Source organism: Equus asinus, chromosome 13, assembly GCF_041296235.1.
Source record: "Equus asinus isolate D_3611 breed Donkey chromosome 13, EquAss-T2T_v2, whole genome shotgun sequence".
Lineage (NCBI taxonomy): Eukaryota > Metazoa > Chordata > Mammalia > Perissodactyla > Equidae > Equus > Equus asinus.
The window spans coordinates 56,866,526-56,887,392 of NC_091802.1; the positions used below are offsets into that span (position 1 = coordinate 56,866,526).

At 52.3% G+C, this 20,867-nt stretch overlaps 4 protein-coding genes across 19 annotated transcripts in view; 1 reads left to right on the forward strand and 3 right to left on the reverse strand.

Annotated features, from left to right (window-relative positions):
* MXRA7 (matrix remodeling associated 7) overlaps positions 1-1,054 on the reverse strand; it is a 28,682-nt gene extending 27,628 nt beyond the window's left edge. Inside the window, exon 1 of one of the 3 annotated variants that reach the window (XM_014839618.3) lies at positions 681-1,051. In XM_014839618.3, coding sequence (XP_014695104.3) covers positions 681-995 — 315 coding nt within the window. In that variant the 5' untranslated portion in view covers positions 996-1,051. Of the gene's footprint in view, positions 1-680 lie in introns of all 3 variants that reach the window. The other 2 variants (XM_044745354.2, XM_044745355.2) reach the window with 2 other exon arrangements.
* On the forward strand, positions 370-17,677 carry METTL23 (methyltransferase 23, arginine). 4 transcript variants are annotated; one of them, XM_044745349.2, is made up of 6 exons: positions 12,961-13,319; positions 13,763-13,812; positions 15,209-15,313; positions 16,638-16,875; positions 16,958-17,042; positions 17,193-17,677. In XM_044745349.2, the coding sequence occupies exons 3-6, from the start codon at positions 15,230-15,232 to the stop codon at positions 17,356-17,358; spliced, it is 573 nt and encodes a 190-aa protein (XP_044601284.2). In that variant the 5' UTR covers positions 12,961-13,319; positions 13,763-13,812; positions 15,209-15,229; the 3' UTR covers positions 17,359-17,677. The 4 variants fall into 4 exon arrangements, with proteins under 4 accessions (XP_044601285.1, XP_014695408.1, XP_044601284.2 ...); XM_044745350.2 differs by lacking the exons at positions 12,961-13,319; positions 13,763-13,812; positions 15,209-15,313 and adding exons at positions 370-497; positions 1,472-1,616; XM_014839922.3 differs by lacking the exon at positions 13,763-13,812 and having other exon boundaries at positions 12,959-13,319; positions 17,193-17,386.
* Positions 2,133-12,888, reverse strand: JMJD6 (jumonji domain containing 6, arginine demethylase and lysine hydroxylase). 7 transcript variants are annotated; one of them, XR_011493949.1, is made up of 8 exons: positions 12,467-12,772; positions 11,472-11,860; positions 10,710-10,996; positions 9,470-9,605; positions 8,018-8,156; positions 7,023-7,150; positions 5,266-5,708; positions 2,133-2,375 (listed from the first exon to the last, which is right to left on the reverse strand). XR_011493949.1 is itself a non-coding variant. In XM_014839917.3 (8 exons), the coding sequence occupies exons 1-8, from the start codon at positions 12,593-12,595 to the stop codon at positions 2,342-2,344; spliced, it is 1,293 nt and encodes a 430-aa protein (XP_014695403.1). In that variant the 5' UTR covers positions 12,596-12,754; the 3' UTR covers positions 2,133-2,341. The 7 variants fall into 7 exon arrangements, 4 of the variants coding, with proteins under 4 accessions (XP_014695403.1, XP_070339791.1, XP_014695407.1 ...); XM_014839917.3 differs by lacking the exon at positions 5,266-5,708 and adding an exon at positions 8,898-8,986 and having other exon boundaries at positions 9,508-9,605; positions 12,467-12,754; XM_070483689.1 differs by lacking the exon at positions 2,133-2,375 and adding an exon at positions 8,898-8,986 and having other exon boundaries at positions 5,527-5,708; positions 9,508-9,605; positions 12,467-12,754.
* Positions 17,678-17,827: 150 nt separating the features above from the next.
* On the reverse strand, positions 17,828-20,702 carry SRSF2 (serine and arginine rich splicing factor 2). Of its 5 annotated transcripts, none has more exons than XR_011493952.1 (4): positions 20,007-20,664; positions 19,543-19,853; positions 18,778-18,869; positions 17,828-18,276 (listed from the first exon to the last, which is right to left on the reverse strand). XR_011493952.1 is itself a non-coding variant. In XM_070483691.1 (3 exons), exons 1-2 carry the CDS (start codon positions 20,366-20,368, stop codon positions 19,550-19,552), a joined length of 666 nt encoding a protein of 221 aa, XP_070339792.1. In that variant the 5' UTR covers positions 20,369-20,702; the 3' UTR covers positions 17,828-18,869; positions 19,543-19,549. The 5 variants fall into 5 exon arrangements, 2 of the variants coding, with proteins under 2 accessions (XP_070339792.1, XP_070339793.1); XR_011493953.1 differs by having other exon boundaries at positions 19,273-19,853; positions 20,007-20,631; XR_011493954.1 differs by having other exon boundaries at positions 20,043-20,592.
* Between the last annotated feature and the right edge of the window lie 165 nt (positions 20,703-20,867).

Genomic DNA, 20,867 nt, shown 5'->3' on the forward strand with positions numbered 1-20,867 from the left:
TGGGGGCGCTCCCCCACCCTGCAGGAGGCTTTATTCTGCATCTTCACTCCATCCTGGCTGGCCAGGCTTATCTGCAACCCCAGGGGAGATGTGCCAACGCACATGTGCAGTGTGAAAACGACAATAAAAATGATGGCAATGTCCGGTGCCTTTTCTTTCAGTCCCACCCTATGGGCTTCACACAACGCGACATCACTGACTCTGAAGTCTGGATTTCAAATCGGTCTAAAAAGAAAAGGGCAGCTTTTTTTTTTCTTTAAGTATTTTTTTTTCACTATCAAGACAACTCTCATTGCAGGCCTTGAAATAAGCCACATGCACGGGGATTTGGGAACCCGTGGGAGGGAGGGGTGAGGGGTGGGTGTGCACCCTGGGGGTGAAGCTGCTGCGGGGCGTCGCCCTGGGCCGGGGAGGAGGGAGCCGAGACGCGGAAAGCAAGCAAAACAAGGAAACAACTCGGACACGCTCGCTCTCGGCGACACTCTCCAGGGAGGATGGTGAGTTTGCTCGCGGGGGCCTCCTTTTCTGCCGGCCGCGGGCTCTGTCCTCCCTCGGGGCGGCCCTGCCCGAGGCTGGGGACCCGGTTCCCGTCCCCGCGCGGGGAGGGAGGGCGGCGGCCGGAGCCGCGATGAAACCAGGCCCGGGGTGGGGAGGGGCGCCCGGGAGGGCCGGGTCCGTACCTGCCTCGCCTCCGCCGCCTGCTCCTCCGCCTCCGCCGGCCCCGCGGGCTCCCCCTGTCCGTTGGGCTCCCCCGGCCGCTCGGGCGCGGCCGCCGGCTCGGGGGCGCAGGGCCCGGGCGGCGCGGGGGTCCCGCCGGTCTCGGCCGGGGGCGCGGGCTCCGGGGGCGCGGGCTCCGGGGGCGCGGGCTCTGGGGGCGCGCCGGTGGGGTCCGGGCTCGCGGCCGCCCCGCGCCGCACCAGGAGCCAGGCGAGCAGCAGCGCCAGCGCGGTGGCCAGCGCGGGCAGCGCGGCCAGCAGCTCGGCCGGCGCCTCCATCGCGCCGCGGCCGCCCGAGTGCCAGCCCGCGGGGACCCCGAGGGAGCCCGCCGCGCCCCGCCCGCGCCCGCCCCAGGGCGGAGCCCCCGCCGTCGCCACGCCCCGGCCCCGCCCCCGCCCTCCTTTGGCCGCTGCGGGTGACTCAGACGTGTGGGGACAGGAGCCACGACCTCTGGGGCCCGAGGAGGGCCAATCTTCCCTGCCCCGGCCAGGCCTGACGTTTTGGGCGTAGGCTCCTTTTGAAAACCGGTTTGAAATACCCCTTACTCAGGTGCTCTTAGATCTTTCAGCATCATTTTAGCCCTGCACAGAAGGTCATCTTAGAGCATCTCAGAAACAGAAGTGCTAGTCTGGGAATGCTGAGGGCCAAGTCAAGGCAGGAAGGCTCACATGAAGTGTGGCTGGCTGCTGTGAGATGATGAAAACCCACAGCAACCTGCTCCACAGACATGTCAAAGGCTGCTTCTGTTCCTCAGGGCCCCCTCCATGCAATCTCGCAGAGGCCGTTTCCAGTTCCTGGCCAGTGAATGCCCCTCTGGGCTGAGAGCCAGCAGCCTTCAACACATGCCTCTTAGTAAGGAGACTGCCCGCCGAAGACCAGTTTCTGGAACTCAGCTCCAGGTACCCTGAGTCAACTCTTTCCCCTCCTGACTTTCTTCTCTGCATAATTCTGGAATGTACGGGAGGGTGGGATGAGGGAAGGGAAGTCTACTGTTTTTGTTTCTCCAGATCCTTTCAGGGCTCAGTTGCTGAATAGTGTATGTTTGAGATAAATATGCTGTAACCAAAAACATTATTTCTCAACCACTCTCAACCCAACCTTAATTATTTTAAAGATTTTATTTTTCTCCCCAAAGCCCCCCGGTGCATAGTTCTGTATTTTAGTTGTGGGTCCTTCTGGTTGTGGCATATAGCACACTGCCTCAGCATGGCCTGATGAGCGGTGCCATGTCCACGCCCAGGATCCGAATCGGCGAAACCCTGGGCCGCTGAAGCAGAGCACACGAACTCAACAGCTGGGCCACAGGGCAGCCCCATCCCCACCGTTTTAAAGTAGAGATTTAAGATGTCCTATTGTGCAGGCAAACTCAGTTACAGTGAAAAGAAACAAGGACAAAACAATGCAAAAAACCCAACTCCAAATCAAGTTGCTTTATTTAAAATGATGAACAAGTTTCATCCAAGTGAAAGTTAAAAATACCAATCAAATGGCAGACCCACAGGCATTTTGTGGCGGACCCCACGGAGACGGGAGCAGAAGGAGGAGGCTGCTCAGAGTTCCATTTGACAACTGCAGGAGGCACGAGGCACTCAGCAGACAGTCCCAGTTCTTCTGTGGTGTCCGGTCACCTCGGAGACAGCAGGCCGGGGCCAATCCTCCTGGGAGATGCAGTGGGGGCTAGATGTTTCCAGTTTTTTAACCAACAATGAGATAAAGTTGAGAGCCACTACCCTAGGGCACACAGTTCATCTGGTTTTACTGCACACAATGTCACACCTTGACAGAAGCCAGGGAACGGGGTGTAGGGAGAAACCAGACTCCACATGGCACCATCAGCAGTGTTCAGAACACACATGACAAACAACTTACTTGTGGAAATGCTACACTATCCCGCGAACCGAAGCTGCGTGCTTACACATCTACCTCCTAGAACCGAAGCTGCGTGCTTACACATCTACCTCCTAGAACCGAAGCTGCGTGCTTACACATCTACCTCCTAGAGAGCACTTTCTGCGTTTACTGCACAATTCCTGTTCCATCCCACACTCTCGTCTAAAGTCCTAAGTCACATCAAGGCTGAACCTTGAATAAATTTGTAAAGCACTTGCACCAGCAACTTTCTTGCTATCCTTAGTTTAAATACCTTTAGCTAACTTGCAAAGAAGCCACATCCTAAGTTAAGAATACAGCTATAATGATAATTATGTTCTCTTATGAAGATCTCATAACTTGCGTTTAGTAAGGGCTAAACTTGCTTTTCTGGTTGTAGAAACAGATGTGCACAGCTCTACCTACGCTGACCAGCGGCCCTTGTGAACAACAGCACATTCACTGTCCATTAAGCTCACGAGGTCAAGGACCTGGGCTTGTCATTGCTGGCTCACCAGCACCTAGAACAGTGCCTGGCACTCAAACATTTGCCGAATGCTTGAATGATTAATAAATGGGCATCTGCAAGCACAAGCGAAATGTGAATAATGTCCTTGTTTTTGGTGGCTCTCCCTTCAAAGGTGTCACGGTAAATATCACAGTGCTACTACTGAGCCCAGAGGCCCCTGTGTGCAGCCCTGGATTCCCAGAGACCCAGAACTCTCCTCCTGTCCTGGCTGTCCTGGTCCTCCACTCTTGTCTCGCCCACCCTGCTCCTCCCCATCAGTAGTGACTAGTGTAACATCCCTTCTTTCAAGACAGCCCATTGATCTGAAGACTAGTGTCATCTTGGAAAATAGTCCCTAAAAACAGTTTAATGTTGTATCCTTCCCCTTACTATTGCTGATGCCACTCAAAGGAGTAGCTCATGCTCGGAGGGTAGAAGGGTTAACTTTAGAACAGATGGAGCCCTTGCTGCCCACTTCCTACCTTATCCTGATCACCCAGCCACCACCACTCCCTTCCCGTGGCTTCCCCACCTCATCCCTGCTCTGCTAACACAGTGGTGCGCCTGGCTGGCCGACAGCGACAGTGAAAGGGGGGCTGTTGAATCTCTGGCCTGGCTAAAGCAAATAAAGAGTGTTCCACAGTCATCATGGGTTGGCAAGAGCCAACAGCAGCATGTGATCTGTGCTACCCAGACCCTTTGAGGAGAGGTGACCGCAGGCCTGTTGGACAGGCTGGATCCCTTCTTTCTGGATACTGTTTATCACACAGGATCACCTTGGGTACCTGGGGAAGAAAACTGGGTGGCTAATCTCTCAAATTCAAATTTCCGCTCCACCATCCCAGCCCCTGGAAACGCGTCCCACCACGCCCCCTGGCGGCAAACAGCCTTTTGCTTTTGGTTTTAGAAAGGAGCAGTTGGTATGGATTTGAGAGGAAGGTGAGTGTGACAGCCAGGAAGCAATACTGGGGAAAAGAAAAAAGCATTTTGAAGATGGGAAGAAAAATTTTTAAAAAAGAGAAGGAGGAACACCATTCAGACATTAATACAAAGAGACTACACCTTCAAGGTTTGACTTTACTCCCACTCAAGCACACAGTGGGCCCACCCTGAAACCCGAGCCCTGTGGCCTGGGACGGGAGTGGGAGAGCTGCGCCATGCGGCAGGCAGAGTGATGCACGCGGATGCCCAGGAAGGTGGCCAGTTCTCCATCCGACCCAGCCACATATTTGGGTTGGTATTTTAGGCTGAAGAAAACTGGACTAAGACAAAATAGGGGACCATCCTCCTACAGTAAAGCCACATGATGGATCCAGCGCCAGGAAATGATAACCAGTCTGTTAAAAATGTAACATTTGGCAAGGAGAGACCTGGATTCGCAATTATACTCATTTTTAGGGGGATTTTGAGAGGCAACACCATGCAATTCCAGTATTCCACACTCTCTCCTCTGGGCAACTACAGGGAGAGCTCCTTCTCCCCTCTGGCTGCCTATGCCCTTACCTACATTCCAGCCCAGGACAGTGCTTTTCACTGGGCATGTCCTTGACAGTCCCCTTCTTATTTTTATTTAAATTTAGTTGAATTTAGGGACAGATTAAGGCAAGCAGGTGAATCAAGAGGGCATGAGATGGAACCTGCTGGTCAATCCCCAAGTATTCATACCAGAGTTACTGAGAAGCCTAAACAGATCCTGAAGACTAGAAGCACCGTCTCTGAACTTATTCCTGGTGTGTAGCACAAGCCACCCACCTAACACCTGCAGGTCAAACAAATGGGGACGCTCATCATGAAGTCACCTCCAGAATGGGAGCTTCTGACTTAGAGACCACATGCTGGGAGAGAATGGGACAAATCTGTTGGAACTGGCCCTATTTATAGTTTAAGTTCTGTGATAAGAACACAGTGAACACCGTTCCCACTCTGTTCATAAACAAAAAAACCCGATGTGTCATCGCTCCCCCAAATACACCACACACAAACACCCTGCAATTTAACATCCTCTCTGAGCACGGAGAAAAGGTACTAGGCAGTGGGGAGCGGTGCTGGGCACGCTGGCTGCGTTGCTGTACTCAACACATTTTTAGACAAACAGTGACATCCAGGAAGGGAGCGTACTCACAGTACTTCTTACACGTCATTGGTTCACACCCAAATCAAAGTCCACTCACCACTTGCAGCATCTCTGCTTGTGTGCAGCCGGCTCTGCAGACAGCAGAAGCTCCTCAGCAACATCAGGGAGGGAACAGACGCAACCAGACATTCAAAGGGTCATAACCCTCGGCCTCGGGGTTGACCAGCTTGGTTTTAAAGGAGACAGCACAGAACCTTCTTAGCCAACATCACATCAGCCTTCAGTGTTTCACTGAGCTTGCCGAGTTTTTGAACTTCTTGAGAATCTATTCTTAGTGAGCAGTAAAAACAGCATTTGACCGAAGACAGAAGCTTAGACCAAAGAAGGATTATCCAAATTCAAAGAAGACAAAGGAGAAGGTAGGAGCAGAAGACGTGAAAACTGAGTTGGATGGCCAGGGACAGCTTACACGGGAGCCACCTCGGGAGAGTCTCTTTATCTGCTCAGGGGTGAGCACGGCCTCCACAGGTGTCCCTAATCCTGCCAAGGAAAGCACAACTGCTTGTAATCAGCATGTAGACAGCACAGCTGGGTACAGAGCTGGAAGGAAATGGTAAAAGCAGAACCCCCAGGATCCCCATGTTGAAATAATGGCAGAGCTTCCTCTAAAAATCTTTCTTACAAATTACGAAGTCACAGCGCAGGTGCAGACGGAAGTCTACCACAGTAGAGACAACTTAAAAAGGCAAGAAAAGAAATCTGAGTACAGCTGTGAAAAGGACAACTCGGGCTGAGAAATGCACATCCTAGTCTGAGAAATGCACTTGAATAAGACATCTGAATTTCCCCATGGACTTCCAGCGAGACCAAAGAGAATGAGGAAAAGACGACAGAAAGGAAGGTGGGTCCTAAACTTTCATAGCACATTTAAGACAACACTCAGCTGCTCAGAGAGACAAAGAACATAACAGCAATGTCACCGGCAGTGGTCAAGGACTTCAGACACTGAGAATCCTACAAGCTTCAGTATTTTACTATCTTCCCGAAATCTCACCTTTTGATGCTATGGACAAAGACACTTCAACTAGCACCTGGAAAACAAGGCTCTGGGATTTAAAGAGCCCGGATGCCTGCAGAGTGACCAGACTTCAGTGGGAGTCTGCTATGTGCCCAGCACTAGGGCAGCCGCTTGCAAAGAGATTACCTTTTTGATTTTTACGTTTTAACTTATTTAGATCCAATCTGGTTTCATAAAACAAACAAACAAAACACTGGAGACATGATTAAGGTTTTATAAAAAAAAATCTGAGTTCCCTGCAGCTGTCTGGCCTGGTGCCAGCACTCAAAGCTGGCAATGCAGACTGGGAGAAAAAGCAGGAGGCCACGTCTCAGGCTCTGCAGAAGATACCGGGGAACTTCTCTAGTCTTCTCCTCCTTTCCCGCTGTAACTAACACTTCCCCAAGGAGGAGACAGACACACCAGTGGAGTCCCTACTTTCCCCTAAGACCACGACAAGAAGAGTAACAAGGGAAGTTCTGGTATTGTCAAAGGAAAAAATCTCAAGATATAAAATAGGTTTAATTTTTATTAAATAATGTAAAGGGTTTCCTTGGCACCATCCACATAGATTCTTGCCTTTATGCATAAAACAAGCCATGTTAATTTGCACTGGTAGCAAAGAAAAAAGCTACTGTAGCAAATGCTGAGTGAATGGACTCCTATTCCAAGAGTGTCCTCATTCTCTGGCTTTCGCCGGCCCTCCCTTGTCTGCAGATCCGATGGGCTGCCCTCCCCGGGCCCTGCCGCTTGCTGTGGGCGTGTCCTTCTACCCAGACAACAGCATGCTTGGTCACCTGGAGGAGCTGCGCTCTTTGCTCACACAGTCGTCCTGGGAGGTGGTGTCCCCATTGCCCACCACGCTGCACGTCCTCCTCTTCTTTCTGCGGTGCATCATCCCGTCACCTTCAGACCCGGACTCACCCTGGATACGGGAGGAGAAAACAGGAATTCAACTGGATGCAGCCCACTTCTTCATTACACAAACCTCAGGAGACAGCGCAAATAGCGTCCACGTTCTCCCAGAAGCAAACCAGCTGGACAGCAGCTCCGTAAGACAGTCTGCATACCCATCTCCTCAGCTGTTTCTGGCCCCCAAAGAACCGGAATCTCCCCTCAGATGCCCAGTGGCCCTCCAGTCTTCTCTAATGGAAGTCTTATCTGTTTGAGATCAAGAGACCCCCCTCTAAGAATATTTTACAGTCTGAGACCGCATTATGTAATCCCACTGTACCAAGAGCGAGCCCGAGGCGTGGAAAGCAGGCAAGTACAGCACTGACTGTTCACACAACGCACACACCCCCCAGCCCCAAGGAGAAAAGACTATATCAGTAGATGATGCAAAATGACGAGACAGAAATCCCATCTGCTAAGGGCACAGGACCCTCTTACCCAATACTGTGTTAGCTTTTGGCAAGTCACTGAATTTGCTGAGTCTCTCGGCTTACAAGTCCACAGAGAAAATTCTTAACGTGGACTTTGAGGTCAGAATGCTCTGAGTCTGAATTCCAACCCTGCTGTTTGCCAGCTGTGTGATGCTGGACCATGGACTTGACGAAATCCCCAAGTACTCCTTTTACCTTTTGGGGTTATTCTAACGACTCACATACACGTGTAAAGCTCTAAAACGGGCAAAATTCCCTACACAGCAGGAACGGTGGCAGTTGTAGTTCCTGGAACAAAGTGAAAAACCTTCACATCTTTCTCCCTCCTGGAGAGGAGGCGGGAGAGTCACACCTCGTTTTTCTGGGGTGACCTGCCCTTGAGGCCTGGAGAACGAGCAAGGCCTCACCTCTGAGTCCGAGTCAGAGGAGCTGGAGCTGGAGGAGCTGGAGGAGTCACTGGAGCTGTCCGAGGCGATCCCTGTGGATTCCTGCAGGTCAACGGAGTCGGCCAGCACCGCCAACTCAGGGTGCTCTTGCTTCAAGATCCTGAGAGACAAGAGACACTGTTTTCAGTGCTGGGAGAGGCAACGACAGCCACACACAATAACCCAGACTCAAAGCTGAGCCCTGTCTCTCTCAGAAGTGCCTGGTTCAGAATGGGCGCTGTGTGGTGGTGAGGACACACGAATCCACAGGCTGGGAACAAAAGCCCTAACGGGCTGCTCAGGCTTTTCTGAAAAGAAAACGAGCTACGCGGTCTACTGCCACCTGTGCAACGAGCCAGCCGGGCTGTCGACAGCAAGGCACATTTCCTTGAGTTGGTCTTAAGGTTTTCCCCCTTGGGAGAAAGTCTCTCTCTTTCTTGTTTTTCTGAGCCCTTCCTAGCCAATTTTTGGGGAAGCTTTCCCTTCCACAGTACAGCACTTCACAATCGGAGTTGGGCTTGGTTAAATTCTATTTGTAAGAATAGAAACAAATAGGTTTGTAAGAAACAAGAAGTGTCAAGTAACAGAGAGGGTCCCCCCTCACTCGAAGATAAACTGAACTGGACTTTCAGAGGCAGCAGCCCTCCCCGTAGGAACCTAACCTGGCATCCAGTGTAACCAGGGACAGAGACCTGCTGTATGGCAAGGCCTTCAGAATGCCAAATCGCAGCACGCAGCGGCCTACGGGATGGAGTAAGTGGGCCTCAGAGGCCCAAGAGTCCGGGGAGAACAAAGCCACCACCCTTGCTGGCCCTCTCAGCAGGGAGGCTGAGCACTGAACAAGCCAGAATCCCTCTCTTACCCCGAGAGCTGGTCCCTCCAGGTCAGGGTTGGGACACAGTGGCACGGGGTGGCTGGGGGTGGCTTGCACTGCCGCTGCCCGTGCTGTATCTGTTCTGTGGATAAACAGAGGAGCTAAGTCTCCAGGGCAGTCACCTCACTCACAAGAACTGAAGGTAATAAGTTCAAATGGGAGGAATGCTTCTGGGTAAGGAAAGGAAAGAACCAAAATAAAACCCAAGCAAAATGGCTTCCTGTGCTAGTGCTAGCTTTGGGGGGAAAAAAAGAAAAAAAACAAAATACAAAAAAAACAGAAAATGAGAAACAATCCCAATTATGATCATGTTGTGACTGACTGACTTGGATCAACATGCAGAGTCTTAGCCTGTCACCTCGAGGCCAGCAAGCATGCTGAGAACTAGCCCTGACCTTGGACCCACTCTCCTCCTACTGATGGGGTTTTGCAGCCCCAGCTTTTCCCAGCCTGTCTAAAATCAGCACACGTTATTGCACCAGTGGACTCTTTCCACTGGAGTAGAAATCTCTGGGGTAGAAACTGGAACAAAGCAAAAACAAGAAAAAAACATCTCTCACCTATACCATTTCCTTGATAACTTTGGTCTCCCTCTTACCGTCTTGTGCCATACAACAGGAAAGTTGGTGCTGCTGGCAAAATTCTGGGTGATGGCAATGGTGGTATCAAGATTGAGCACAACGTGCCACCAGCCTCCTGAAATCCAACAATACACAGTTAAACGGGGTTGGGTTCTATACACAATTGCTGTATAACATAAACTTCAAAAACAGGGGACTCCTACCCACGAGGGAGACCCTCAGAGACACAGGGCCCAGAGTGGTGAATGCGCCTCCTGATCCAGGAATCACAAACGACCAGTCTGTGTAAAGCTTTATCGGAGCACAGCTGTGCCTGTTCGTTTGCAGACTGTGGCTGCTTTCCTGCTACACAGGCAGAGCCAAGCAGTTGCAACAGACGGTCTGGCGCGCAGTGCCTAAAACATTTACTCTCTGGCCCTTTACAGCAAAATTTGTCAACCCCTGTTAACCTAAAGCTGTGACCCAAACTGTAAAGGTAGCAAGTTCTTCAGCTTCTAGGATGAGAACTCCCATCTTCAATATCCTCACTCCCAACACTTAATGTATCAAAACAAAGTGTACTTCTCAGGTGTGGGATTTCCTGCTTCTTGGCTCAAAGTCCCTATTTCCTTTCTTTTTCTTTCCCCTCCCGTGAGGAAGATTGGCCCTGAGCTAACATCTGTTGGCAATCTACCTCTTCTTGCTTGAGGAAGATTGTCGCTGAGCTAACATCTGTGCCAATCATCCTCCATTTTATGTGGGATGCTGCCACAGCGTGGCTTGATGAGCAGTGCGAGGTCCACGCCCGGGATCCAAACCTGCAAACCCCAGGCCACGGAAGTGGAGCACATGAACTTAACCACTATACCAACAGGCCAGCTCTTAAAGTCACGATTTCCTCACTCAACTCACCCAGTGCTACACTGTATCAAACACATTTACAGAAGCTTCTACAAGTTACTGCACAGACACAAAGACACTAGGTAACTCAAGGGATAAAGAGAGTAGCATCTCTACAGACAGAAAATTTATCAACAGTCACTACACATTTAGGCTACAAGAAACATGGACAGCAGGCCCCGAAGCGCTTGCCAATGCAGCACCGATCACTGTCAGAGGGGGGCACCAGTCAGTTCATTCAGAGTCAGCAGGCAGACATCTTTGCTTCCCTCTCTATACAGTTCTGCTCCAAAACGACAAATTACTGAGATCAAACAATGTACCTTCAGTTCATCTATACCTGGTACAAAGACAGTCTCTCCTGGCTTTTGTAAGATTTCCAGGGGTTTGAATTCGGGGGGCCAGGTTGGAAGCTGTGTCCGGGGATGAATGATATTAAACCAGGTAATAGCTTCATCCTGCTGGTTCCCTCCTTCTTCACGGGTCACCTTGATGAGTTCCCTGGGGGTGCTCGTAGGGAACAGGCACCAGCGCTTGTGGCCCTGAACTAAGGCATTCCAGGCACTGGTTCCCAGAGGGTCGATGTGAATTCCAGTTCCAGAGCGTGGTGGCCCCATCACAAACCACCTAAAAGATAGAAACATCCAAGACGTGAAGGGTAATTTCACTGTATGCACACACAACACAAAATAAGTTTCTAGTTTTATACAATATATTATGTTATCTTTATTTCACAAACTACACAAATTCTGTTACATAGAAACGCTGGGTGAATTGTGCGTGGAGTAAGCTCTGAGAGAAAAAAAAGAAAAATCACTGACACGGCTTACTGCTGAACTCTGAAAACTTCCCTTATGGACCAGTGGCTCAACTTTGGTTGCACATGTGAAGCAGCGGGGGGAGCTTTCAGAAATCCTGAGGCCCAGACTAATTACATCCGTCTCTGGCAGTAGGACCCAGGCAGGCATCAGCAGCCTTCTAAGTTCCACGTGCAGCCAAGGGAGAACCACTCACTGCGCTGGAAACAGGTGAGCTGACTGAGCTCGGCTGCCCCATGCTGTTGGAGAGGAAACTGCAACCGCTTCACCGTCAGGTCCTTTACCTGTAGGGGGGCCTGCGCTTCTCCCCCGCGTACTGGAAGAGGTCATCAGTGAAAAACTTGGGCACCTTGTAATCTTCCAAAAGTTTCCTTCTCTTGGGGTGTTCACCGTAGCTGCTGTCAAAAATGTAGAGGGGACTGTCATCTCGAGTGCTCTCCATGTACTCGATATAGTACTTCATCTTCATCTTCACGGAGTAGCCATCATTATCCTCACCGCACTTGAACTTCTGGTTCCGGTATTTCCTTTTGAGGCGCTCGAGAGTCCATTTCTCCTGCGCAGACCAACCCTCTTGGGCGTTCAGCAGAACCACGGGCTTGTAAGGTCTTTCGTATCGCTCCACAAATTCTTCCACCGACAGCTGTAACGCGTCTGCCCTCTCCACGTTATCCTGAGAAAATCAGAAAAAAAGACCTATCCAGTTAAAAAAAAAAAAAAGTCTAGCGGCAGATAAGGGTGTCCCCCAGGGCCAATTAGCAATGACATACCTAAGGAGCCAGATTCTTCGGGAGGGAGGGGGACCTGCGTGCGTGCTGGCACGTCGCACCCAACGCCACCCCACCAGGGAGGGGGGCTTCGCATCTCCCACTTGTGGGTCCCCGAGGGTCCCGCCGCCCAAAGGGATCAAGGGGCGACAGGCCTTCTTATTGAGGGCGCCGAAGGCGTGAGCCTCCAGCTGCCCGGGAGGAAGGAGTCCCGCCCTGGAATCCGGGCCCCCTTGACCCCGACCTCCGCGGGGTGCAGGTGAGCCCATCGGAATTCTGGGGGCCCCGCTCAGCGCCGGCGGGGCGGGCGGCCATGGCCCCGGAGAGGTCCGCAGCGCCCGGGGACCGCCGTGCCCGGCCCCGGCCCCGACCCCCGCCCGCCGTGCCCATGCCCGGCCCCGGCGCCGGCCCCGATGCCCGCCCGCGGTGCCCGGCCCCGGCCCCGATGCCCGCCCGCGGTGCCCGGCCCCGGCCCCGATGCCCGCCCGCCGTGCCCGGCCCGGCCCGCTCACCGCCACGGCCGCCGGGTTCAGCGAGAAGCTCTCGTAGTAGTTGTGCCGGGTCCAGTCCAGCGAGTCCTTCAGCTCCGGCCGCGCACTCCGCTTGGCCTCGCGGATCCGCTTCTTGCTCTTGTGGTTCATCCTGCGGGGTCACCAGCTGGCTCCGCGACCACCCCGGCGCAGCTCGCTTCCGGCCACCAACGCGTCCCGCTCCCCGGCCCTGGCGGCGACAGCGGCACCCAAACGCCCTTCGCTCCGGCCCGGCAGCTTTAAAGTCGCCTTCCAGAAAATTCACTCCCCAGCCACCTCCCGGGCCTCGGGTTGGGCATGCGGCTGCCGTCTTCCCCGCCCCCCGGCCTCTCGCGGTCAGCCATTGGCCTCAGCGCCTCCGGGGTCCGCCCTCACACACCCCGGGCCTCCGCCATGTTTGGAAGGTCGGGCCGGCTCAGGCCCCGCCCAGTGCGGCCCCGCCTCTCCCGCGCCCGCTTCCGGCGGCGCGTCACTTCCGGCAGCGCGCCTCTTCTCGTGGCCCACTTCCGGCCGGTCTTGTCTCTGTCTCACTTGCTTGCTTTCGGGTGGGTTTTCGCTGCGCGGCTGCCTCGTCGGCCGAGGAGTGCTTCCCTCTTCTTGCCGTCGGGTTGTGGCGACCCGACGGGGCACGCGGATGGCCACGTGGCGCCGGGGAGGCGGCCCCCGCGCACGCAGCCTGGGAGCCCGGCGCCCTCCGCTGCTCCCGCCGGCACCCGACTCCCCTCTGGGCGAGCGTGGCTTTCGAGGACATGTGGTCCGGGCCCAGTGCTTTCGGTTTTCGGAGGAGCCGGGCCCGGGAGCCGAGGGGGCCGTGCTGGAGGTCCACGTCCCGCAGGTGCGTGCAGCGGCACCCGCCGGGCGCACCTCTGGTCTTTGCGGTGGCGCCCCAGGCAGGAGCGGTTCTGACAACCAGGGGGGTAGGAATGGGGGTGCAGGGGTCCGCGGCTTCCTGCCCTGGGATGCACCACGGAGCGAAAAGGTTCGGTTTGAAGCCCTTTGGCAGATTAAATGTCGTTCAGTAAGAAATTTGGGGACCCTGCCAGGAGAGAGGCCTCTCCACATCGAATATTTCTTGCCAGAAAAGGGCATTCTTTGACACCTAATGTTTTCTTTGATCTTGTTGAAGGGCTTCTTAATTCAGCTTTATCTGGGATCAGGGGTTCCAACTCTCACTGCCCAAATAAAGTTTCTTGGGTTGGCACTCACCTCTTCTTTCAGCTGGTGGCTGCCCCCAAACTCTTAATAATTATTATATTTTATATACGTCCGGTTTTTCAGAACACTTTCACGTTGCTGTGTTTCATTCGACTTTAACAGCAGTCTTTGAGGTAGGCATTAGTAATAACAGTTTAAAGATGAGAAACAGAAGTTAAAGGCTGGAGTGGAACCCATTTCTGATAGTTTCTAAACGCCTTCACATTGAAATACCCATTTGGAGTTCTCCCCAAATTTAGGGGGTGAAGATATACCCTGTGAGAGTAGAGGTCCCTTTTCTTTACACCCAAATCTGCTGACCCACTCCTTGTCAGAAATCCTTAATTGTACTCCTGGGTAAAATCCACCAGAGCAGACTTTTTTGTCTCGTTAATCATGCTTGTACCCCCTACACTAAGAGAACAGTGCCAAGCATATTCTAGACACTAATATTTTTGTTGAGTGGATTAAGTTCAGACCTTCAGTTCATTCACCTTGGATGTTTTTACCTCTTCAGCCCCCTTTCCTACCACCCCACTAGGGTCACCCTTTGCTCTAGAAAACAAAGACTTGCTATTTTGCGGTTTAATAATAGCTAACTATGCTTATTTTTGGCCTGGCACTGTACTAAGTAGTTTGTATTGAATCTTCCTCATCACCCTATGAGATGGTATTTTGCAGTTCACGAACCGAAGCACAGACCTTGAGTGAGGTCACACAGCTGGTCAGTTACAGATCTGGAGTTTGAACTCAGGCAGGCTCATTCCAGAGGTGTGAGCTATGTTATCTTGCCTCCCTAAATACGGTGCTGTGTCACAATTCTGCTTTTCCAAAGGCTTTGTAAGCTGCCTGCCTCCCTAACTCCGAGTTGAGTTCAGCTCCACTCAAACCTCTTCTATGATGTCTTCCTAAGACCACATGGTTTCTTAGCATACCAAGTTATGCCTGTGCTTAAAACCCTCCAGTTATCTTATTGCACATAGAAAAAAAGCAAAACTTCCTGTGGTCTACAAGACCTCGCAGGTCTGAGCCCTGCCTCCAGCCCCCATATCCGTGTGGCCAGTGCTTTCTATGCTCCAGCCAGAGGCCTTTCAGTTCCTGCTTCAGGACCTTTGCCTGAATCACCCCCTCTCCCTATCTAGGGCAGCCACCTTGTGATCACTGAACCCTCACACCCCACACCCCCATTACTCTCTCTGTTTTGTTAGATTTTCACCAACCAAAACTATATTTACTTACATGTTGCCTGTCTCTTCCCAGTAGGATGTATCTATATATATATACACCCTCAGCCTAGAATAGACACTAAGCCAGTCAGTCGCTGGATAAATGCTTGAATCAGTGAGGGTATGGAGTGCTTACCACATGGTACTGCAGTTTTATATCCCCACATATTTGTGAACTGGAGAGCAGAGAACTGTCCTTCTTGTAATGGATGCCAGTGCTGGGCACTCAGTAATTGTTGTATAAATAAATATTCTAACTTCCAGCAGATGAGTTATTTATGGCATGCAAAAAAATTCTTTTCAGGTCCTGCATCTCCAATATGGAATGTATGTTTGGCCCTGTGCTGTGGTCCTAGCCCAGTACCTGTGGTTTCACAGAGGATCTCTGCCAGGCAAGGCTGTCTTAGAGGTACAAGTGCATTTGAGGTTTCCAGAAATCCTACGTTCAGATTTAAGTCTACATGCTTGTTATTAGCTTGTTAAATATTTTAAAGTCAGGGTTGTTTTGGCTAGCTCGGAAAGCGTGTAAGCTAGAACACTTTCTACATTTTTAAAGTGTTAAAAAAAGAATAGGCAGAGACCATACGTGGCCCACCAAGACTAAAATGTTCACTATCTGGCCCTTGAGTTTGCTGACCCCTATTCTAAGTGAAGCCTGTTGACTAATGAAGCCTGTTGACTAATGGAATCTCGGCCCAGAAGCACTTAAGATCGTCCTTCCCGATTGTCCCAACAGGGTCATCCAGGCTCTGCTGTAACACCTGCAGTCCTCACAGATTAGCCCTTCCCATTCTTGGAAATCTAGAGATTAGTTTAAAAATGTATCTCATGCTCTTCTTATCAAACTCCACCTGACTTGAGACTGCTGAAGGTCTGGAGAAATACACTTTCGTCATTTGCAGAAATGGTACTATACTAATAGACCCAAAGGCTGGAGACAAATCAGCAGGTTAACACCTCAACTTTCACACCACCATGTAAATGAAATGAAGGGTGGAGAAGGGGTTTGGCATACTTCTGGTCCAGAATAGTGGTAAAATTGTTAGGCATTCACAAAAGATCAAGGATCCTGCCCACTCTCAAACTGAAAAATGGGAAGCCTGTGTTTCAATCGATATAAATGTTAACGCTTACCAAGGCATTCTTTGGTGTTACACGTATGTGTTTGTCACTTTCTTCAAGACCCAACTGGAAAATCCCCTTCGGTAGAAAGCCATGTTGCAGACCTGTCAGGCTTTATCCACATAAAAGCAATTAAGTTGGTATAAACAACTGAATGGCTGGCTGTGCCCGCTCAAGTTGACCAGAGATTCTAGAGACCTGGTGTCCTATTAGGAGCTCCTTAACTTAGAGACCAAAGAGAACTGGAAGTGACAGAACAAGTGTCCCCAAACTACTTCCCTGGGCATATTAAGTAATGAAACTGCCTGAGACAGTGAGTTTAGAAGCAACATTATGTCAGTTGCACAATACAGGGCCCTGTATGCCCTTTGATCCAACTAGAGGAATCAAGGAAATAACTTTTGTCCTAACAAATTTAAAGCCTAAGCTTCACATGTTGTAAAGCAGCATTTAATCAGGGCAGGTTTTATAGATACCAGCTCTAGAATATACCTTACATGTTGGTCCTGTATTTAAAGATCAATGCAAGAATGAAATGGGGAACTGTCTGCCAAAATCCCAAATTCTTCACAGTTCTAGACACTTTCAAATGCCATCTTTTAACTTCTTAGATTGGAGGGGGAGTGAGCCTTCCAGGAATTATGGCTGCAAAATGTGGTGCTGAAGTAATACTGTCAGACAGTTCAGAGCTGCCTCACTGTCTAGAAGTCTGTTGGCAAAGCTGCCAAATGAATAACCTGCCACAGGTGCGCATCATAGGACTAACGTGGGGTCACATGTCTCAAGAGCTCCTGGCTCTGCCACCACAAGATATCCTTCTTGCATCTGATGTCTTCTTTGAACCAGAAGGTAACACTTCTTTGCTCTTCAGTAGTAAATTTGACCAGAGATGCTATGTAAGTAGGGGTCTCAAGAATTCCTCTCTTTCCAGACTTTGAAGACATTTTAACTACGGTATACTTTTTGATGCAGAAGAACCCCAAGGTCCAGTTATGGTCTACTTACCAGGTCAGAAGGTAGGCCTGAATAATCCTGGTTTACTCTCAATTTTATTAAAAGTTAACTTAAGCCCTATTACACAATGCCTAGTTTAACGATAAAATGAAAATATATCTGAAGCAAAACAGGAAAAGCATGACTTTTAAAAAACAATTTATTTTTTTCAGTGCTGACTGGTCACTTGAAGCTTTGCTCTACAAGTGGGATATGAAATGTGTCCACATCCCTCTGGAGTCTTTTGATGCAGACAAAGAAAACATAGCAGAGTCTGCCCTCCCAGGAAGACATACGGTTGAAATGCTGGTCATCTCCTTTGCAAAGGACAGTCTCTGATTACATGTACAAGCTGTTTTAGGACAATATGTCAATACTGAATAGCAACCTGGTATGCCAACTAGGACTCAGACCACTTCAGCTTCTTGAGAGCACAAGCAGAACCATCTGAAGACGGTCAGATCTGTTGGCCTGAGATTATGGAAGGTCACCTAGATAGCACTCGTGGGTTACATAGCCATGAAAACAAAAATTAAAACATCTCTAAGAAAAAGGACTTAGATTGTTCCTAAGTCATCAAAATGGGGCATAAGTTAGGTTATGAGAGAAGGGGGTACCCACGACCTCCAAGTGCTACCTTAGAGCATGGTTTTTAGGGGTAGTAGGTGCTGAACTGGCATTTCCACTTTTTAACTCAGTAAAAAGGCCAGCAACTAGACACTTCACTTTCATACTATACATTCAGTAACATTCACAAAATAACTGCACAGGTCTTTCAAATAAAGGGGGAAAAAAAGACCAAGACATATTCTGAGAAAAGCTAACACCAAGAAAACGTTTTAATTAAACTACAGAAACAAAAGTCATAGTACAGAATCTTCATGAGCAGAAAGATACACCATGTTATAAGTACTTACAAAGTTACAAACCATTTGCTTCCTTAACATTTTCCATATTTTAAGTTCATACATGAAGATGATCAAATTTATCATTTTTAGGGGAGACAAAAAAAAAAAGGTGTATTTATCATCAGCTAGATGTGCTCACTGTATGCTCCGTTATTTATATGCAAGGCCCGGGTGACTGGAAGTGCAGTTGTCAGGCATTTTAATAAACTGGACAGCCATTTGTTTCTGCACGACAAGGCATCTTTACACAGGAGCAATCAGGAGAAAACAGGAAACAGCCAAGCACTCTGCACTGCAACACGCCACCTTAACAGCTAACCAGCATTACTCAACTGCTACACAACTGCGCCTAGTGCACAAAAATACATAAGAGAAGAGATTAGAATTGTGTTTGGTCAACAATCCTCTCAAAAAAATCAAGTCTTTTCACCTGAAAAGTCTTACACAAATTTGGGTTCAGATTACCATTTAGATCTGCAGGTAAATAACATATACAAACAAATTTACACCAACTTTCGTAGGTTTTAATTTTAAGGAATGAAGGCAATGTTGAGTCAATCTCTTGACAGCTTTAGGCTGTGTGTAATGGCTGCACGTTTCCTTAAAAAGTCAGGAGGCCACAATTTAGGTTACCAATCTGTTCAATTTCAAACAAAAAAAGTCAGCACTATATAAACAAAAAGGAAGTTTTACCTCAAATATCCAAGCCAATAATGAAATCTGAAGTCGTTCACCTCACTAAATTACAAGAAATTTGAATAACAGCAACAAAATGGCACATAAAATGAAGTTTGCCGCCTGAGGCAAAGCTTAAAACAAGTAAGAAGTTAGACAAATGTTACAAAATAACCTTTCGGTAGCCAGCTGCTCGCTCCAAGGACTCTCCGGCGGACTGGGTGCGGGTCCTCCCCACGGCCTCCGCTACGCCGCGCGCGGACACATCTAGGTGCGAAGAGAGACCGGCTCAGCTCGCCGCGCACGCGCAGCCGCCCAGCGCGCGGCCTCTGCCAGGCGCCGGGGCCGCGGGCGGTCGGGGGGCTTCCGCAGCCCCCAGCGCGCACCCACGCGCGCCCGTGCTGCCGAGGACCACGGGGGGGAGAAAACAAAAAAGGGGGCGGGGCTGGGCGCCGACCGCGGCTCCGAGAGCGGCCGGAGGGGGGTCTGCGCTCGGCCTCGGAGCTCGCAAGCCCAACGTTCGCACCCGGGAACAGGCCTCCGTCGGAGCTACCGAGGGCCCCTCCTCTCAACGCAGGACCGACGACCGGAGTTAAAGACACACTATCCGGCCCCCCCGGCCGCCCGCGGGCGCCTCCGCGGATAGTGCGTCTTTAACGCGTGCACAAACCTGCTCCAACACACGCCCACAGAACCTGGTCCCCGAGGATCAGCCAAACCAGCTAAAGTCTGCAAAACCGGCCCACAGTCTGTTACCAAACAGGAGACCGCAGCTTTAGGGGAAAATGCAGACGGTGGTCAAACAGCGACAAACAGGCAGCCAGCAGTCGGTCTCGCGCTCCGCAGCCCCTCGCTAGCTCCGCGCCTCCGCTCCGCAGCCCCGCGCGGCCGCCGCCGCCAGCGCCCCCCGGCTGCGCCCGCGCCCCCGGCCGGACATTACCGTTCGCTCAGGACGACACGGCTCCCTCCTCTTCCGGGGACTTGGGCGGGCTCTTGGACCGCGACCTGGACTTGGACTCGCGCTTGGACACGGGCGGCGGACTCCTCGACCGGGACCGCGAGCGGGAGCGGGAGCGCGACCGCGACACCGACGACGACTTGGACTTGGACCTCCGCGCCGAGCGGGACTTGGACGTCGAGCGCGAGCGCGAGCGCGTGCGGGAGCGCGACTTGGAGCGGCTGTAGCGGGAGCGGCTCCGCGAGCGAGAACGGCTGCGGCTGCGGGAGCGGCTGCGGCGGCGGCGCCTCGGGCTGCGGGGGGCGGCGGCGGCGTCAGCGGGGCCGGGGCCGGGACCGGGGCCGAGCCGCGCCCCCCCCGCCCGCCCGCGTGCGCCGCCGCCGCCATGATCGCCGCCGCCATTTCCCGGCCCCGCCCGCCCGCCCGCCGCCCGGCCGGCCCGTTACCTGCGGCTGCGGCGTCCGTAGCCGCCGCCCCCGTACCTGCGGGGAGGCGGGCCGCGGCGGCTGTGGTGCGAGTCCGGCGGGCGGCCGTAGCGCGCCATCTGAACGCGCAGCTCGCGGCCGTCCAGCACGGCGCCGTCCATGGCGTCCATGGCGTCCTCGGCGTCGCGCTTGTCGTGGAAGCGCACGAAGGCGAAGCCGCGGGACTCCTTGGTGTAGCGGTCCCGCGGGATGTACACGTCGCCGACGCGCCCGTACTTCTCGAAGACGCGCCTCAGGGTGTCGGGAGAGGTGCGGTAGGTCAGGTTGTCCACCTTGAGGGAGGTCATGCCCTCCACATCGGGAGGCGGGCGGCCGTAACTCATGGCCCTGGAGACTCGGCCCTGGGCCCGCGGCTGCGCGTCGACCAACTAACGCTCTGGGCGGGCGCGCGCGGCGGCGGCGGCGGCGGCGGCGGTTTCCTCAGCCTAGCTCGGCTCGACGCCGCGCCTCTCTGCTGGCAGTTGGCGCCCGCGTGGAAACGTTTGGGAAAGCCGAGCAGAGGACCGAAAGACACAAGCAAGGCCCTCCACCACAGAAACAACTGGGCTGGCGTCCGGCCCCAGCGTTCATTTATAGCCTTCCTCACAAAATGGCGCCCGCGCCACCCGGAAATGAATCCTCTGATTGGCTCGCCTCGCCCCGCCCCGTAACGTCGCTGCCGCACGCCCCGCCCCTGCCCGCCGCGCCTGCGCAGAGCTCGGCGGGCGGGCCGAAAAGCGCGGAGTCACTGTTGCTGGGAGGTGGGAGCGGAATTTGCGGGCAGTTGGAAAGCCCGCGAAACGCTCCTTCCGGCAGCGAGGCCGGACGGGCGCTCTCGGGCAG